Source organism: Leucoraja erinacea, chromosome 12 (assembly GCF_028641065.1).
Source record: "Leucoraja erinacea ecotype New England chromosome 12, Leri_hhj_1, whole genome shotgun sequence".
Lineage (NCBI taxonomy): Eukaryota > Metazoa > Chordata > Chondrichthyes > Rajiformes > Rajidae > Leucoraja > Leucoraja erinaceus.
In genome coordinates this window covers 25639621-25660661 of record NC_073388.1, presented here as the reverse complement: position 1 = coordinate 25660661, position 21041 = coordinate 25639621, and the positions used below count along the sequence as shown (strand labels likewise).

The 21041-nt window shown below is 39.1% G+C and overlaps 1 protein-coding gene across 2 annotated transcripts in view; it reads right to left on the bottom strand.

The window, feature by feature from the left end:
* The window catches only part of znf711 (zinc finger protein 711), a 41313-nt gene that overhangs the window by 14215 nt on the left and 6057 nt on the right, over positions 1 to 21041 (bottom strand). The window contains exons 2-3 of one of the 2 annotated variants that reach the window (XM_055643876.1): positions 10018 to 10116; positions 5828 to 6391 (exon numbers count right to left, since the gene is read on the bottom strand). In XM_055643876.1, the coding sequence (XP_055499851.1) occupies positions 5828 to 6391; positions 10018 to 10096 (643 nt within the window). In that variant the 5' untranslated portion in view covers positions 10097 to 10116. Of the gene's footprint in view, positions 1 to 2770; positions 2819 to 5827; positions 6392 to 10017; positions 10117 to 21041 lie in introns of those variants that run through there. The other variant, XM_055643877.1, reaches the window with a different exon arrangement.

The window sequence follows — 21041 nt, the reverse complement described above, 5'->3', positions numbered from 1 at the left end:
GGCACAAAACCATGCCGACTATCGTTATTTGGTCCTTCCCTTTCCAAATGTAGTGATATCCTCTATCTCAGAATCACATCCAAAATCTTTCCTATCCCTGACGTTAGGCTCACTGGCCTTTAGCTCTCCAACTTTTTCTTGCAACCCTTCTTAAATAAAGGCACAACATTACCCACCATCCAGTCTTCTGGTACCACATCTGTGGCAAAGGAAGACATAAAAAAACTGAATTGCACTAGCTATGGCCAATGGCTCTGAATGGAATGACTGGAGATCAGCTACTCTCACCCAAGTAACTCAGATTTAAGAAGACCCATTGGGGTCCAGCAGCAGAATTCTGGCATAAGACTGCAAGAAGTCTACAGGAAACTTGTAGCTTCCTCAGAAAGTAACAATCACAGGATGTCACCCCAGGCTGCTGTCACTCACCTCCCAGTAGCCAGATCAAGAACAGCATTGGCAGAAGCCTGGGAGAAAGTCACCTGCATGTTTTCTTGATGAGGAAATGGAGTATAGAGACCTAAAGGAAGAATATTAAATATCTATAGAGTAATAAAAAGTAATTAATTTTACTAATACCTAATTGTAACTGTCTAATAATGTAAGATTACTTTATTGATTAGAAAAAGGCCATTGTCTGCATCAAATCCAATGAGAATAAAGGTGCAATTATGAATTCATGGGAGTTTCCTCTCACACCAATCACTGATCAATTGCAAAATGGAATATTAATCCTACATCCACCCTCACTGAACATAAAATGCCACGTGACACTACGAATTAGAATCTGGTCCTCAATTTCATCATTCCAACCTTATTTCACAACTTTGTTCAAAGACCCAAAATAAGTGGCTGCTTGTGTGGACTATTCAAATGAATTGGCATCTATTTTGAGTTAGAATGGTTGAGGTTTAATGTTAAGGCCTGTTCTAAGACTCTTAATCTGACAACATTATAATTCCCTCCAGATGCTAAATGGGACCCAATGTATCTCATCGCCTTCTTGACCAATTTATTTCAAATGAAATTAGCAGTAATTCAAAGTCCATTCCATTTTAGTCTCTGCATGCAAAAATACAAATTTTCCACATAGTTTTTTTGTTATCTGTCCCAATACGTTGCATTATCCATATTAAAGTTAATCTACCACATCCAAATGTCAAACCTTCTTTGCATTTGCTTTCATTACATTAATCCATGCCCCAAGAAAATTTACTACTACTAACTTCTAGTCTTAGTGTTGTGTTACGAATAACCAACACTAAGTATGGAGTAAACCAGACAATAACATCCAGTGGCCCTTAAATTGTAACTTCAAGTAGCCTTTGCTTTCCCTCTCTCTCCATCTCCTCCCCCTTCCCAGTTCTCCTACCAGTCTTCCTGTATCCTACTACATTTTATCGCTCTACCGCCCACTCCCCTGATATCAGTCTCAAGAAGTGTCACCCATTCCTTCTCTCCAGAGATGCTGCCTGTCCCGCTGAGTCACTCCAGCATTTTGTGTCTACAATAACATCCAGTAACTGCAGTGGCTGTCAGAGTGAGTTTGTTACTCTGTTACATAGGTGCATTTTATAAGAGAAAAAGCATACAAATGCCCATTTACATAGTAAATACTTACTAAACAAGCCAGAAAAGTGTTAGGCCATGTCCTTTCACATGTAACAGAGATCATTAATAGTCCGAAACAGTCTGAAGAACGTCACCTATTCCTTTTCTCCAGAGATGCTGCCTAATTTGGCTATTCTAACTGAGATATTCCAACATTTTGTGTCTCTCTTCACTGATAGTTTTCCCTAGTATTGAAAATGTACTGGTACAACTGTGGAGTCAGATGAATTTTCTCTGGCGATGTAAAAAAAACATCTAAAATATAACTTTCTCCACATTTCTTTTCTCTTAGTAGCAGCTTTGTTTCCATTTATCTGACATTTAAATTGGTATTGGATTAAAACTTTAACATAACATAACAAACAAAATCAGATTCTGCTTTTTCTGTGCACAAGAACCAGATCCATGAAATAGGTTGCAGCCCCTTTTTAACTATGAAGGTTACACGTTGCAAGTGTCACTCGTTCACCGCTTACTGTAATATAATCTATTGTTTTTTTTGGATAGTCTTTAAAACTAGACAACCAATCAAAAAGTGTGCTGTACACCTAATGCTTCATTCTTAACCTTAAAGGAGAACTTGAATTTTCAAAGGGTTTTTATTATGACATCTACTAGATTACCTATTTAAGAAAGAACTGCAGATGCTGGAAAAATCGAAGGTAGACAAAAATGCTGGAGAAACTCGGCTTTTGAGGCAGCATCTATGGAGCGAAGGAATAGGTGACGTTTCGGGTCAAGACCCGACCCGAAACGTCACCTATTCCTTTGCTCCATAGATGCTGCCTCACCTGCTGAGTTTCTCTAGCATTTTTGTCTACCTTCTACTAGATGACCTTATCTATTAGTTTAGTTACAAACTCAATGCATGTGTATGCTATTGCCAAAGAGTACGAAAAAGCAACTGCTTCCTCAAATAATTGCCCTTCAAGTACTTATTTATAAAATGACGTGTTTTTTTCCTAAGGAAAAACTATACAAATTAATTCCATTGCTATTTTTTGATTAGAACTATATTTCTTATTCGTGTCAATTAATTTTCCAATAATCAGAAAACCTATAATCTAAAAGCATCAATAGCTTTGTCGCAATTTCTTATGGATTCCAAAATGTACAAAAATCGACTAAAGTATTTGTAGAATGCAAGTTTTTCACTAACTTTTGCATGTCTTTTTGGTGAAAAACTGTTGAGATCATGTCATCGAATCTGCAACATAATTGTAAATAAAATGTACTCAATTTATCCTTTGACATCAACATTTATGCTTCAAGTTTCATATACTATTCACAACAGGTTAAAACTTTATATTTGTTAAGGTTTCCCTTGTGGCCCTTTTAATTTATTTTTTTGCTTTCAAATTTTCTCCATCTTTAAATAACTCAGTTGCCTTTGTATTATTCTAAAAAAATGTCTTTCTCCCTTAAATCTCATTAGTCATGTTATGTTGCATTTTTATTTCACATTACAAAATGTCTTTAAAAAGATAAATATCTACCGTATGTTAAGTACAAATTCCTAACTAATATTTCCTAAAACAAATTTTTAAAAAATGTGTTTTAAGCTCTGTTAAGTCTAATTCCATTCCCTCAAGAACATAAATCAAAAAGAGAAACAACTAATTCCACAAAAAGTTATAGATTACAACAAATGAAAAAAAATCATGCAGTAAAATCCCATAGAAGAGCTTATTTTTGGGGGGGGGGGGGGGGGGGGGTGGGGGGGGGGGGGGGGGGGGGGGTGTTAGTGGAAAGGACGTTCTCCTAAAAAGGACTGTGCAAGTTTGTATTCATGGATTTTTTTTGAATAGCAGTAGCGCTTTTTCAAATGAAATTTAACTCATTACACTAAAACATTTTTTATCTACGTAAAACTTATCCAAGCAAGTCAATTATTTTTAAACTGACGTTTTTAAACTGACGTTGATCATTTGAACCATTAATGACCAAAATAGTGTGACCATATCTTGGGCTACTTACGAAATATAAATGCTCAACGAGCTCATGTCAAATACATCAGACAAACTAAAATGCAATTCCACGTTTTCTCCTATACCAAGCTTATATCATTGACATCAAAATAAAATTAACTTCTCTTATTCACCGGTTAGTGACATTTGTGATGCCAGGCAATATCTTCATTCAATGGAACAATTGTTATTTCAATCAGTATCTGATTTTGCACATTGCCCCCATCTGTAAGTGGAGATTCTGTTCTACTAGAAGAATATGTCTGGTACTCAACTTCAAAAGAGCACTGTACTGCGCCAATATCAGGATTTATTTTTTGCCTTCCCTCTCTGCATATACCCTAAATTTGATGTCTTATCAATACATGTGTTATTATAAATGTTAAATTAAATTGATTAGATTACATTTCAAAAAAGTAACAGGATTATTAGATACAAAGACTTTATGAAATTCAGCATGAATCATTATATGTGTACATGAAATACAAATAGCAGATAAGCCCTGAAGTTTTGTAATACATCACAGAAGCAACTTAGGCTCAATGACATGAACATGCACATTTAGATTTTGAAACTAGTTGTAAAACTTGTCAAGAGAAGAAGAAAAAGATGGAGTAGACGAAAGAAATACCCACAAATGCACGGAAATATAAGAGATGGGATAGTAAGCCAAAAACAAACCTTATTTTCAATATGCAATATTCATCATAAAGCACAATACAGTTTACTATGACTTATGCTCAATCTTCAAAACATTCCTTACATGTTCTTAAAAGGGAATATCAAATTTTAAGAATAGGATACTGATTGGCAATAAAGGTACATGGCAAATAATTGGAAATCATAGATATTAACAATTGACTGGAACTAACTGTAAAATAAGCAATGTCATATTGGTGGCAGGCAACTAGCAAGACCTAAAGATAAGTGCTGAGGTGATTATTATTTACATTCTTCCTTAGTGCTTTCGTAATGGAGACATAAACAAAACTATTCCAGACTTTTTAAACAAGCTACAAATAGATAATGTTTTGGACAGATTAGGAAGCTAAACTATGAATGGCAGATGTAATTTAATGTGAAAAAATACAAAGTCCTCATGTTGGAAAAAAAATTAAGAACAATAACAATGTTAAGTTAAATTCTATTATTCACAAGACACCAGATAAGATAAATATTTGAATGTACTGAGGGATAAACCAATGTTTCTATCAACACAATGGAGGAGAGGAAAAGGTGAAAAATCGACGATAAGAATTTTGGGCTCTATTGTCAAAAAATACAGCATAATTGCAAGGTCGTGATTCCAAGTTGGGTTCAGAATCAACACGCAACAAACGTAGAGTACATTTCTGTTCAACAAATTAAACAATTAAATCAGAGTGAAATGGTGAAGAAGGGAGGGGGAAGGAGAAGAGTTAGAAATGAGGATAGGATGCAGTAGGTGAGAATGTGTACAATGCAAATCATTTGCCTCAAGAACGATTCAACATTCTAAAGGCAACTAACAAAATGAAAATTCACGGGCTAGAAATTCGATTATGTAATACATTGCGCTTTTACATGCTAGACCATAGGTCTGCAGCTTCACACCAACATAACGTTACCATTTGGAAATATTGTCTACTAGATTTTCCATGTAGTGGCAGGCATGAGATGATATGTATATTTTTTGTGAGGTACAGATTCAAGGGCATCTATAAATTTTGAACTTCGAAGTGGACAGACAAAAGATAATTTAGATTGAATAACTATAAGGAGAAGGTGGTGAATATATGGAATGAACAGCCACAAAAGATTAGTGATTTATAGCGCCAACAAATACAATAGAAAACCAAAGATGTTTGGAGAAATTTGACATATGATGTAGATATAACTTAGATGGAGAGTAATAATCTTTCCCACATTTCTAAGTGTAGCATATGGACTAAATGCTTTTATATTTTTCTACAATACTGTTGGCAAAAGGGCAAGTCTTCAAAACCTGAATTATGAATAATTGACATTCCTAAAACAGTTGTAAAGGACAAAAATTGATACAATTATACGATTTTAATTTTGTATTAAATGGTATTCTGCATTCACTCACAATTTAATTCCTCAAGAAGATTCTTGCCAGTCTAAGTGTTGTAAATTGCTTATACACTGATAATGAACAGATACTTGCTCAGTATAAAGCTAAGAGTAAATTGAATATTTCAATTCACAACAATGATAAATACACAAGACGCATGTTAATTTCCACTTACAGGATATCATTAAGAAATCCTCAGATGTTTCTTTTCCATCTACTTGGGCTTCAATAGTCATGGTTGGGCCAGAAACAGTCTCTTCATTTTGAACTACTAAATCATGGTTTTGAATCACAGACTCTGACACAGACTCTACTTCCATAACTTCTTCTGTGAGCATCGCAGGAGAGAGAACATCTGTAACAGAATCCTGGACTACATGTTCGAACTGTTCCTCATCCTGCACTGATACAAGATCTGACACTAGTACTTGATCTGGAACATCAACAGTTTCTGTTATAAGATCTGAAGCCAGAACATGGTCAGGAACTGAATTGGTATTCAAGTCTTCTTCAATGGTAACATTTGCTTCTAGGACAGAGTCCGAGACCATCACACCATCCGTCACATCATCACTTTCAGCTATAATATCCGGGCCCTGAACAACTTCATCGATGTTAGTTGTAAGACCATGTTCTAATGTAACCTCTTCCCCAGTGACATCTGAGACGAGCACTGCATCAGGCACAGATACAACAATGTGATCTCCATCAATGTGGGCTGCGCCAGCCATTCCAGACACTGCAACACAAACGACAGATTAGTTATGGACAATTTCTGTGAGCATTTTACAAATTACATTTGTTTTAGATGTAAATGTAAGAGATGTGATTTATCTACATTACAATGTAATCGTAATAAAATTGCATAATAGAATTATCTATAGATTTGATCAATTATTAGATCTCAAATGTTCCAAACAGACAACAGCACACGGGAAACCAAAGAGCTAGTTAATTAAATAAAGCAGATTTTTTTTTTCACTGAACATACATTCCCACACAACTTTACATTATTTCTCTCACCTCGGCAAGTAAAACATACCATTTTACCTAATTCTGGCACACAAGAACCAGTTTATATTAATTTCCTTTGCATTAAACCTGCATATTTCCTTGCTAATGTCTTCCATGATATCAGAAAACTTGGATCATGTTGGTGGTACAGTCCAAATTAATGGGAAGGAAAGTTCGAGAATGGATAAAAGCGTACGGTCAAGGCCAATTACGAGCGGTGCGAGGGGGGACGTGAATACGGAGGTCAAAGTGTGGTATATAAATGCGCGAAGTATAAGAAATAAAGTGAATGAGCTTGAGGCTCAGTTAGAAATTGGCAAGTATAACGTTGTGGGAATTACAGAGACATGGCTGCAAGAGGGCCAGGGCTGGGAACTGAATATGCAAGGGTACACCTCCTATGGAAAAGACAGACAGGTGGGCAGAGAGGGTGGGGTAGCTCTGTTGGTGAGGAATTAAATTCAGTCCCTTGCAAGGGGTGATTTTGAAACAGGAGATGTGGAGTCAGTATGGATAGAACTAAGGAATAGTAAGGTTAAAAGACCCTAATGGGACTTATCTACAGGCCCCCAAACAGTAGCCTGGACATAGGCTGCAAGTTGAATCGAGAGTTAAATTTGGCGTGTAGCAAAGGTAATGCTCTGGTTGTTATGGGAGATTTCAACTTGCAGGTAGACCTCGAAAATCAGGTTGTCACTGAACCCCAAGAAAGGGACTTTGTAGAGTGCCTTTGTGATGGATTCTTAGAGCAGCTTGTATTGGAGCCTACTAGGGAGAAGGCAATTCTGGATTTAGTGTTATGAAATGAACCAGATTTGATAAAGGAACGTGAGGTTAGTGAGCCATTAGGAGGTAGTGACCAAAGTTGACTGGAAAGAAACCCTAGCAGGGATGACAGTGGAACAACAATGGCAGGTATTTCTAGCAATAATACAGAAGGTGCAGGATCAGTTCATTCCTAGGAGGAAGAAAGATTCCAAGGGGAGTAAGGGGCGACCGTGGTTGCGAAGGGACGTCAGGGACAGTATAAAAATAAAAGAGAAGAAGTACAACGTAGCAAAGATGAGCGGGAAGCAAGAGGATTGGGTAAATGTTTGAAGAGCAATAGAAAGAAGACAATACGAGGAGAAAAGATGAGGTACGAAGGTAAGCTAGCCAAGAATATAAAGGAGGATAGTAAAAGCTTCTTTAGGTATGTGAAGAGGAAAAGCTTAGTTAAGACCAAAGTTGGATCCTTGAAGACCGAAAAAGGTGAATTTATTATGGGGAACAAGGAAATGGCAGATGAGTTGAACAGGTATTTTGGATCCGTTTTCACTAAGGAGGACACAAACAATCTTCCTGATATAGTGGTGGCCAGAGGATCTGGGGTGACGGAGGAACTGAAGGAAATCCACATTAGGCAGGAAATTATGTTGAGTAGACGGATGGGACCGAAGGCTGATAAATCCCCAGGGTCTGATGGTCTGCATCCCAAGGTACTTAAGGAAGTGGCTCTAGAAATCGTGGATGCATTGGTGATAATTTTCCAATGTTCTATAGACACAGGATCAGTTCCTGTGGATTGGAGGATAGCTAAGGTTATCCCACTTTTTAAGAAAGGCGGGAGGGAGAAAACAGGGATTATATGCCAGTTAGTCTGACATCAGTAGTGGAGAAGATGCTGGGGTCAATTATAAAAGATGAAATAGCCGCACATTTGGATAGCAGTAACAGGATCGGTCCGAGTCAGCATGGATTGACGAAGGGGAAATCATGCTCGACTAATCTTCTGGAATTTTTTGAGGATGTAACTAGGAAAATGGACATGGGAGAGCCAGTGGATGTAGTGTACCTGGGCTTTCAGAAAGCATTTGATAAGGTCCCACATAGATTAGGGCACATGGTCTTGAGGGTAAAGTGCTGACATGGATAGAAAATTGGTTGGCAGACAGGAAACAAAGAATAGGGATTAACAGGTCTCTTTCAGAATGGCAGGCAGTGACTAGTGGGGTACCGCAAGGCTCGGTGCTGAAACCGCAGCTATTTACAATATACATCAATGATTTGGATGAAGGGATTCAAAGTAACATTAGCAAATTTGCAGATGACACAAATCTGGGTGGCAGTGTGAACTGTGAGGAGGATGCTATGAGAATGCAGGGTGACGGACAGGTTGGGGGAGTGGGCAGATGCAAGGCAGATGAAGTTTAATGTGGATAAATGTGAGGTTATCCACTTTGGTATAAAAAACAGAAAGGCAGATTGCTATCTAAAAGGGCAGGCAACTCTCTCTCTCTCTCTCTAGCTCTCTCTCCCTCTCTCTCTCTCTCTCTCTCACTAGTTGGGAACTCCGCAAGGCAGCATTTACGGAGGGAATGGACAGGCGACCATTCTTCAGGCTGCCTTATGTCTCTCTCTCCCCTCCCCCCACAAGAAAATGGACAGGCGACCCATTCTTCAGGCTGGTCTCTCTCCCCCCTCCCCAACTCCCACACACACACGCGGGCTGGAGAAAAAGGGGAAGTACAACGGGATCTGGGGGTCCTTGTTCATCTGTCTATGAAAGTAAGCATGCAGGTACAGCAGGCAGTGAAGAAAGCGAATGCCATGTTGGCCTTTATAACAAGAGGAGTCAAGTATAGGAGCAAAGAGGTCCTTCTGCAGTTGTACGGGGCCATAGTGCGACCACAACTGGAGTATTGTGTGCGGTTTTGGTCCCCTAATTTGAGGAAGGACATTCTTGCTATTGAGGGAGTGCAGCGTAGGTTTACAATGTTAATTCCCGGGATGGCGGGACTATCATATGCTGAGAGAATGGAGCAGCTGTGCTTGTACACTCTGGAGTTTAGAAGGATGAGAGGTATTCTTATTGAAACATATAAGATTGTTAAGGGTTTGGACACGCTAGAGGCAGGAAACATGTTCCCAATGTTGGGGGAGTCTACAACCACGGGCCACAATTTAAGAATAAGGGGTAAGCCGTTAATGGAGACGAAGAAACACTTTTTCTCACAGAGAGTTGTGAGTGTGGAATTCTCTGCCTCAGAGGGCAGTGGAGGCCGGTTCTCTAGATACTTTCAAGAGAGACCTAAATAGGGCTCTTAAAAATTGTGGAGTCAAAGGATATGGGGAGAAGGCAGGAACGGGGTCCTGATTGGGGATGATCAGCCTTGATCACATTGAATGGCGGTGCTGGCTTGAAGGGCCAAATGGCCTACTCCTGCACCTATTGTCTATTAAATTCTGTTGCTTTAAAACTTAATTTAATCTCTACTTGACGTGATCTTATTTTTACGTACTAAAATCATTGCATTTAAAAGGTAACAACTTGTTCTTTTATACCATTTCTAACAAAGGAAAGCTACTTACCGAAGTCCTGCATAATCATTGCATGAGAAACTTTTGATTCCTGTGAATGCAGCTCAAGTCCTCCCCCTCTTTGATCCATGATTTATAGCTTTCATCAGTCTTTAAAGAAAAGGGTATAACAATTAGTATTTAAACTAAAAGCTTTAATGAGCACTCATAAAGCTATCAAGCTAACCATATCTTAAGATAACAAATACGTTGAGCTGCACATGAATTGGCCTTGATGATCTATTAAGGAAAACTGGTTGTTTCAAATATTTCTGGCACAAATAGAATCAAAAAACATCTAGGTCATGGAATCACAGTAAGATTTGGCACAGAAGTCAATCTGACAGATTTCATCTGTGTTAGTTCTTTGATAGAGCTATACAATAAATATGATTTCCATTTTCAACCAGCCCTGTCCTAACTAATACTGCTTAGTTTGCTTCCATTACCATTCTAGGAAGTTTACTTCGGCTTTATAACAAAATGTGTACATGGCATCTCTGGTTCTTTTGAAAATCATAAATGAGTCTAACAACGGAAGTTGCAATACAAGCCAGGGCCCATCAGCCATAGCCACAATATTCAGTCATAAAATCTAACCAAGATATTCTTAACTTACCTTGTTGCACACTACCTTCTAGGAAGCAAAAATGATACCCATGGCTAATATTTGGCAAAGAACTAGAAAATGTAATGCTTTAAACTAAGATTGATTCATTTAATATCCTCTTCACTTTTCCATCAGACATTTCAATCATGTAATTACCTCACCCAACCTCCAAAACGAATGTAATAATTTACACATTACTGCTACACTTTCATCCAAAGACCTGGAGCACTGATCTGGAGGTACAGGAGCAAATAAAAATGGTGAATATGAAACTATGACACTGTGTTAAAAGCCCACTGTTAATTCATGTCCTTCAGGGAAGGCCACCCACCATTCTTGCCTGGCCTGCCTCTGACATGGCATTATGCCAACTCTTAAATGTCGTCTGAAATGACCCAGTGACAATTGTTCAGATGAAAATTAGATGGGGGGGCGGGGGGACATGGGGACAAATGTGATTGTTTTATTATTGTAGTCCTCTTTATCAGAGTTTATTTTCAAATTCTGTGTCTCCACATTAAAGCATGAAAAAAAAAATTATGAAGAGGCTGGAATCCAGAGGGCCTGGATATATTTGCTGTATATTGAAGGTTTTCCAGCATTTCCAAAATTAATGAGGATCCAAACCATCTGAATGCTGAGTTGGATGACATTCAGATGTTATTCCGAATGGAAGCGCAGCTCTAAATAAAAGCAAATTTGCAACAAAAAAAGAAATCAACATTAGCACTTCACAAAATGGGAAAGACTGAAGGATAATCACGTTCAGCACTTAACTGAATAAATTTCAAATGCATCACCCAGTTTGGTCTAAAACATGATAAATATTTGGATGCTCACAGAGCTTTCTTGTATTGATTATGTAAATACTTAATCCTCTTTAACCCTATTACTGCCATCCTTGAGAACACCCTGAGGAAACTAGATGTTTGAAGATCAAGACCACAAAATAAAAACAGGAAATGCTGGAAAGGCTCAACAGCATTTGTGAAAAGAAAGATATCCAAGACTTCAGGTCCAGGCATTTAATCATAACTGGGAAATAAAAGTTAGTTAACAAAACAGACAACATGGAGAGTGACTGGAACAATGGAATTTCTCCGATAGGGCAAAATAATGCAGCAGCTAAGATCAATTAAGATTAATGGTTGGTGTAACCACTGTATCACTTTGACTTTATAATGTGCTACTAATGTCCCTGTATAAATGGTTCACTTGTAATTAGAGTCAGTCATAGAGTCATAGAGTGATAGTGTGGAAATAGGCCCCACGGTCCAACTTGCCTACAACGGCCAACATGTCCCAGTTACACTAGTCCCACCTGCCTGCGCTTGGTCCATATCCCTCCAAACCTTGCCCTATCCATGTACCGGTCTAACCGTTTCTTAAACATTGGGATAGTCCCAGCCACAACTATCTCCTCTGGCAGCTTGTTCAATACACCCATCTTTGTGTGAAAAAGTTACCTCAGATTCCTATTAAATCTTTTCCCCTTCACCTTGAGCCCATGTCTTCTGGTCCTCGATTTCCTTACTCTAGACAAGAGATACTGTGCATCTACCTGATCTATTCCTCTCATGATTTTATACACCTCAATAAGATCACTCCTCAACCTCCTGCGCGCCAAGGAATAGCGACCAAGCCTACTCAACTTCTCACTATAGTTCACACCCTCTAGTCCCAGCAAAATCCTCGTAAATCTTTTCTGAACCCTTTCTAGTTTGACAATATCTTTCCTATAACATGGTCCCCAAGAAAACCCATGCAATCACAAGGAGATCATACTAACTCCATACATACAGCACTCTTACTCAGGATCAAATCTGCGTCTCTGGTGCTGCAAGGCAGCAACTCTACCGCCCCATACCAAAATCAGATCCCGCATTGGTCTCTGCACATTCCTCAAAACTGGAATAGAAGGATGTCACCACTAAAGATGAATTTCTCCACAGCCAGCAGATGGGTACAACCTGCACTACATTTACACCTTATTCAAAAGGGTGGCTAGTTTTATTCCCAAAGCTTGTGCACTGTAGTGCGATTCAGTTAGGCCCCCCTCGGTCATTGCTGACCATGGGTCTCTCCAGGGTTGGAGGATGCCAGTGCGTGGCTTTGTTTAACATGGGGAGACTGGTGCACATGGTCCTTGACAGATCTGGGTCGGGAACCAGTGGCATGGAGTCCAAGACGACAGGAGACCCTTTTCTGCTGCAGCCTCCATCCGCCTTCCCAGCCATTGTGACGCTCCACTAAGGTCAGTCATCATCCTCCGCCTGTTCCACTGTTGAGGTCTTGATTGGATTGCTCTTTGTCAGAGTCCTCCCCCTCGACCATACCGCCATGGGTGGCCCTACCAGGAGCATAGCTCCAGACGGCATAGCTCTCAGGATCTCAGGACCACACAACCTTCTCCACCACGACAAGGTGTCAATCCACAGATTATCCCTAACATAATGATGATCAAGTTATGAGGATCATTGGCCATGAGGTTACCTTGTAAAAATATACATTTTAAAAACCTATTATTAATAATCATCAGCACCCCATTCTTATTATCATTAGCTCCAACAGAGATAAACCATTTTTTAAAAATTTGGCTTAATTAGTATAGCATCAGTACATACTCAGATTTTTCTGAACCCTCTTGCCTGAATTTGAAGGGCAATTAGAACATAAACCGAACATAAAAGAGTACAGCACTTCAGAGTATATAGAAGAGTGGCCCTTCAGCCCACAATGTTTGCATCAAACCTGATTCCAAGTTAAATTGGTCTATTCTGCCTGAACTTGATCCATATCCCTCTATTTCCTCCATTTCTAACTAAACTAAACTTTGTAGGGGACTGATATGTGGCAACTCTTTTCATACTTTGTAAATTGAATGCAACACAAAGAATTTCACTCTACCTATGTACATGTGACAATATAGTATCATCATAATCAAGATGACACTACATTGCTACTAATGCCATCCAGTTCTTGTGAATGAAATCATTTGCCAATGCTATCAGATTTATCCACGAGTAGGTTAGCAAATAAATTGAAGCAACTTGGCTCTACATATAGATTTTCTCATTATCCAACATAGTTTAATAGGCATACTGCTATACCGTACAGGTGAAATCCAACACAAGTGGTCTAGCATCATTTGACTTCAATGTTGCGCCCAGAGAATATTCTGCAACCTTGCTCTCAAGGCTTCTTGCGTATGGAGTGCACAGCCTAAAGTTGCAGGACAACTTGTTCTATTTGATCTTATTTGATTGTGCACGTCAGGTTGATTGCATTAGTCGAAAACAGGGCGGACCACGTGAAGGTTGCAATCTCCCACCCCATCATCCAAGTGAAATTACAATTGGGGGCAATTTTGCTTATACCTCTGGCATATCCATGACACAAAATTGATATGAAACAATTTTGTTCGTAAACTAGAGAAACACTTAAAAGTTACTTTGGAAATGGACAAGCAGAAATAAAAGTCTAGGAGAGAAAACTTATTTGCATTGACCTATCCCCGTGTCCAATCAGGCACCATTGTCTCTTAAGCAAACAGCTGCTACTTTACACATGCTCACTGGAATTGAAAAGCATTCACTTCTATTGACATCAGTGCAATAAAAGTAGTCCATTAACCAATGTAACAACGTGTTTAAAAACAAACATGTGTATTTTTACAATACTGGAGAGTTTTTGACGAACAAGATTAGTATTCACTTTTTTACACCAATACATTGTTAACTAAAATCTACCCATCATGTGAAACCTTATGAATAGCAGATATAAATTAGATAACTTCAAGACCGAAAGTCAAAACCTTTTTTCATAACAGACAAATTTTCATCGTCTTTTCACCATTTTGGACACCAAAAGTGTGACATTAAAAACTGCCACATTTAGTCATGAATATTAAATTCATAAATAAACTTCATATGGCTCCTCATACATATACGTATTGATAATGATCTAGGGAAATATCTTCAATACCAGGAGAAAAATACAGTAATATAAAGGTAATACAGTACAGTAAAGATTCCGTAACAGTCGTTGTGCTTGGTGTCCATTGTCACAACGACCGTTATCGGGGTCGGTACGTCCGTAAGTTAAACCACGGAGGCTCCAAACCTCTAACGCTTTTCAAACACCCAAAGAGGGATCTTATGGTAGTAGCGATCTTTGGGTGAGTTAATTATTTGTTCTTATTTTCCAATTTAATATCAAAAACATCATGGTGTCAAAAACTCAACGACCGTTTACGATATATTTTCCAACTTTTTAAAATCAGTAAAATCAGTCATCAAAACTAAGAAACTAAGCCAATCTTCAATTTGGAAACATAGTGTCCCTTGTTTACCTGTCGTAAGGATTCAGTCGCTAACATCATTCCTTCGTGTCAACTTCGGGAAGCTCCGCAACGACCGTTACGGACACATTTTACTTACAAAAAAAATCAGCCCAAATCAAACGATCTGACGAATCATCGGCCATCGATAGCTCAAATCCATAAGGTAAATGCTTGGTTTTCGCTAATAATGTATTATTGATGATGTTATATTTTACATGTTATTCACATTTTAAACGTTACAAATTTAACTTTTTACTTAACATCTCACTGTAAAAAATCCAAATCCAATTGCCCACCCTGCCCATTACAATGTTGCAAATCACAGGACACTGAGTCCTGGCAGCAAGTACAATTGGATTTTTTTCCCTGGCAGCAAGTGCAGTTGGATTTTTATTTAAGTTTAAAAAGAGGGAGGGTGAATAAGGGGAAATGAGCCACACCTGCGCAGTTGGGGGCTATGGGTGAGTGGTGGAATATTGCATTGGGGGACCAGGCATCCTGTGTGAAAGGGCCCACTTGGTGTAGTAGCTATTAAAATTCCTTTATTTTTTAAAGTCTCTTTGGAAAGAATAACTTTGTTATTGCATGTCTGAAAGTCTTTATTCACCAAACCCCTATTGATACAATATGTAGGAACTGCAGATGCTGGTTTACACCGCAGACAGATAAAAAAATCCTGGAGTAACTCAGCGGGTCAGGCATCTCTGGAGAAAAAGAATGGGTGACATTTTGGGTCGAGACCCTTCCTCAGCCCTGATGCGCAGTCTGAAGAAGAGTCTCGACCCGAATCGTCACCCATTCCTTCCCTCCAGAGATGCTCCCCGACTCACTGAGTTACTCCAGCATTTTGTGTCTATCCCCTATTGATACAATTTGTTTTTATAATATGATTTTCAATAATGTAATGTTTTTGTTTAGGAACACAACTCTTGCATTACGCCCCATCTACCTTACATAGAAATATCAAAATACAGTAGATTTTCCCCCATCATCCTTTCTGGAATTTAATCAACACCAGCTGCTTTTCTTTGTTCCAACCGTTGACGCACCCAAAAATAATTATCTATTCGAGGAAAAGATGGACAAACCCAGTTAAGTAGGAAGCAGGATAAAATAGATTGTTTATTCATCTGAAAATATATTAGAACTAATCATTATCTACACAAATTGTTTCTTGAACAGCAAGTAAAATGACATGCAAGTGGCCAGCCATTGGGTCTGGTGCTGCTGTATGAAGTTTCAATGTTGATTTAAGTACAGAATACACTGAAACCAAAACACTTAAAAATATTTCATAATTAATACTTGTATCTACATTTAAAAAAACCCTGTTGTAATTAGAAAATAATGAAACATGTTCTTTCTTTTTGGCTTGAACAGACTAGAGACTCATTACAGAAGACAAGCATTTAATATCTTGTCAAAAGGACAATGCAATATTCTCTAGGTTCTAATGAAGTGCAAACCCAAATTACATACTCCTATCCCAGAGCGAGTCCAGAGATGCAAGAGACTTTAACCAGTGAGCTAAGTTACAGGTACAAAATTTGCATATGATACAATCACTGGGGTTAGCGAAAATCCCATTTGCAAAAAATTCAGAACTATGAAAGGAACAAATATAACAGGATGTACTATACATTCTTTTGCTTTAAAAATTTCCCACAAACAAGATAAAGGATGTTCTTGCAGAAGATAACTGTACCTTTGAGGAATGTTACCCAAATAATTTGCTCCATCACTAATGCAGTCGCTGTAGTGTTTCATCCACAAAATGCGCCATAGTTACTCATAAAAAGGATACTCATTACTACTCACTCAACTTATTACCATTATCTCAAAGAAAGACAAATGAGGAAGGCACATGGGAACACTCAATTCCTAACCACCACCAACCACCCCACCCATCAATTTTATTGGTTTATAACTACTGCCCTTTATCACCGACACTTCCGAATTACATGGTGGGAGTTCTTTGCCAGAAAGACTAGCAGTTCAAGTTGGTGGTACATCTTCACCTTATCAAAGGTAAGCAAGGATGGTCAATAAATGCCAGCCTTCCCACAATGTCCAGTTCCCAATTTTTTTTTAATTGCACAAGACAAATTGCATATAATACATGCGTCTTCTCCATTCTTCATAATAAATCTTTTTCCAATTCTAGAATTGTACTCTGTCTTGTACCATAGCATTATGTCCATGTTCTTCAAAAGAGTTTGGTATCTCGATAAAGGCAAGGAATCATGGAATTTGTCAAAAGTCATTCAGGATCAAAAGAAAGCAAACACAGCGCTGTATAAACTGTGTATAAATTGTTAACTATTCTACCAAGGAATTAATCTAGAATTCTGTCAACTCAATAGTTTCCTTTCTTGTTCTGCTGTTCACACACTACTTATACAGACCCAGTTCTAGTTCAGTTCATTAATCTGCAATAATGAGATATTCAAAAAGTTAAAGAATTTATTATTTTCATTTAATCCTTAATGTGTTTGCTACTACATAAGAAAATATTACTTGTGTTTGAAACATTTTCTTATCTTTATTCATAATTTATGTGTAAAAATATATTTAATCTGAAGCAAGCAGCGACTGTATCAATGTGATGTGGGCTGATGCTTTACCTGCAGGCGGTGTGAATGTACCGTGAAGGCAAAGATTCATCTCAGAGGAAAACTGACTACAAGGTTGGCCATGTAACTGCAAAATCCTTTAGTATTGGATCGATTGAGTGGAGGGTCTGTGCTGTTCCAAGTTTGCGGCGGTTGCGGTGCGTTTCTCCCAGCCATCTCGCCCAGTGCACGTTGACCAGCACAGTTCGCCAGCCCTTGTTTGCAGAGGTCTTTGTGTAGGTGTTACCCGAAGCCTAAAGGTTTAGTGGAGGTTCTGTGTTAGGATCGGGCATGCAGCGAGCTAGCGAGAGGGCAGTCAGATCACATCAGCCCAGGTTGACGCGTGTCCGGATTTTAATGGGCCGTTATTAAACTGTTCCGTCTGTGCGGCATCGCCAGCTCTCTCTCCTAGATCCCCCATCCCAACTGTCGATAAAATCTGACTGAGAAAATGTCCCCACTCATATTACGGGTTGGCTCTGCATTTGCCCACTTGCTGGGCCGAGCGGTGCCTCCTTCAAAGAGAGCGAGAACAGGTCCTGTCAGATGGGGACCTGGCTCCCAACTGTGTGCCCTGACAGACTGGAACCCACCCCAGAGGTTAAAGCGACAGCATCTTTATTTAAGCCAACCTACCTTGAAAGTTTAACCAGCCTGTTCGAATCCAATCTGAACTTTCCAACCTACACAGCACATTCTCATTTCCTTCAATCCAGGAAGGTTGTTTAGATAGGAATGCAAGGACTGTCTCAAATTGGTTAGCCACACAACTTGTAATTCGTGTAAATCAATATCAAATTTGAATGGCTGTGACCCAGGCTAATGCCAGGGATTTGATAATTGACAGGTTCATTCCAGGCATTCTTGCATTTTCAAGGCTGGTGCTGTAGAGTCTATAATTTAAATAGATACAATCGTGGGTTTGTGCAGCCTGCAGTACACTGTGGCCTACTGCTGACATATTTGACAGATATATTTATTTATAAATGTCAATGAAATGAATACACAGGTCCAGACACACACAGTAGCTCAGCTGGCGAGAATGTTTATTCCAAATGACCCATGACCTGGGCATGTGCAGTTGTAATACCAAACTCGCTTATTGAGAATTAAGAAACTGACAATTTTTCTACAAAAACAGTCCAGTTTATTTCACATTATTACGGACAGAGAAATGAATTGCATATTGTACTTGGATTCAAAATTAACTCCCCAAAATGAGTGGAACTTAATACCAAATTAGAAATTTCAAATTTTGAAGATCTAACTAGAATTTAATGGCATTTATTGTAACTTAACCAAATATCTAGTAACATTAGTGAGAAATTCTTCTAGTTTTGTGCTGGTTCTTCGACTGAACTAATGAACAATGGCTGCTACACCTGTCCATCCTCTTTTTCTTAGCAGAACATTACAATATCATAATAATTTCTATTGACAGGGCAGACAGTGCTGACACGACAGGATAAATGAATGGACAGATTGCGAGATGGCCTTCCACTGTTAACAGCGAACTTATGCAATCCTGATGCATGGTCTCAAGGTTCAACATATCATCGCAAGTAGCACTTCGACACTTTGACAAGGGTCGTCAAACTTGTTCTACATAGGGGCTGCATGTCTGTGAGCGGATGTCGGGCCGCATCTATCACGTGTGCACATGCATCCCGCCCCGGATGGCAGGCATCAAATCACGTGTTCAAAGGTAGACAAAAATGCTGGAGAAACTCAGTGTGTGTGTGGGGGGGGGTTAGCCTCATGCTATTCTTGCATGTCTCACCTGCTGAGTTTCTCCAGCATTTTTGTCTACCTTCAATTTTTCCAGCATCTACAGTTCTTTCTTAAACGTGTTCACTGAAGGTGCGCGGCCGTGTGGCGGCTTTGCGCAGGATGCGTACAGCCAGAGCTCGGCTGCTGCTCGGGGCGCCCGGCCGCTGCTGCTCGGGGGGCCCGGCAGGCCGGATGATTCTGTATTATGGGGGGGGGGGGGGGGGGGGGGGGGTTGCCGACCCCTGCTTTACCAGTGGACCAGTGATTCATAGGAATGTGGGGATTTTCCAGTTCTGACACACAACCAACTCTGATGTTATATATTATCTATTTCCATTCCAACTTCACTTATACGCACAGCTTAGTGTGTTTTTGTTGTGGATTCATTAAGCCCTCTGCTCTCCATGGTTATTCAATCATTGATCACCACTTGCAACAACTGAAAAACTATGTGATCCCTTGGCAAAAAGCAGCATGCTGACATGCACATAGGTTGCAACAATACCAAGTGAGCACTTTGTTTTCGATAAGTGAAATGCACTCTGAACATTCTCTTATCTATTTTGATGGTTAAAACTGAGCCAGGGATGGGTCACATCTCTGAGTTTATCCATAACCAGTTCCACTTGTAAAGCGAGGATATGGAGGCTAATTATAGCACAGGCTGAATGAGAACCAGCACTCATAACCATTTGTCAATTTCATGGTCACTAAACATTTCTTCCACCTGGAAATGAGTAATCCAAATGGACATTTAACAATATGTTTATGACTTTATAGATACATATCGAACAATGAACCTATATCTATTATTTTCTCTTTTGAAAATGAAATGGAAATTGGCATTGAAACTGTCGTGAAAAAATATGAACACAATGAACTGCTGGATGATGAACATAACCACTGTGCAACAAACCCCATTTTTAACCCAAAGATTTGTTTCTGTAAATGTAAATTTGTTTCTACATGTCATGATGAATAATGAAATGAGTTATTTTGTAAATGATTAGTTCCTATGAGGACAATATTGAGTGTCTAAGCTTCAAAACATTAAGCAACAAAAACAATAATTTAAGCACCAAAATAACAAATTACCAAAAGGTTAGGCATTCAGTAATTTTTACCAACTTTTATGAAACAAATCATACTTTTTAAACAAAACAGAAACATTCAATATAATTCAGTATAATTTTGAATGCATTGCGTATTAGACCATAAAATGCATCATAATATGGGTAATACAAGGATAAAGCATAAATTATAATTGCATGCCTTAAACAATACTAAGTTGTAAGTTTTTGTAACATAATAGAATTTAGGATTCAATGGCAGACTTTCGATACTTCTACTTCACCGATATGCGCAGGCTGCTTTGACGTTATAATGACGTTTCCTCAAGCGGAAAGACCCATGCTGGGCCCCAAGTACGTCAGGGTGAATCTTTGGGACGGTTTGACACGGCACCGAGACACTGGAGGGAGCGCTTTTGAGGGGCTGATCATCCTGCAGCGGGGTTGAAGGCCGCAAGACCCCCGGTGTGCGACCTTGCATCACCCGGCGTGGCTTTAATGGCCGCGGGACAATCGCCATCGCTGTGGGAGGATAAGTGGGCCTTCCATCACAGCGATGTGATGGATTTTTATGTAAATTATGTTGTGTCTTGGGTCTATGTGTTTGTAAGGTATGGCTGCAGAAACGGCAT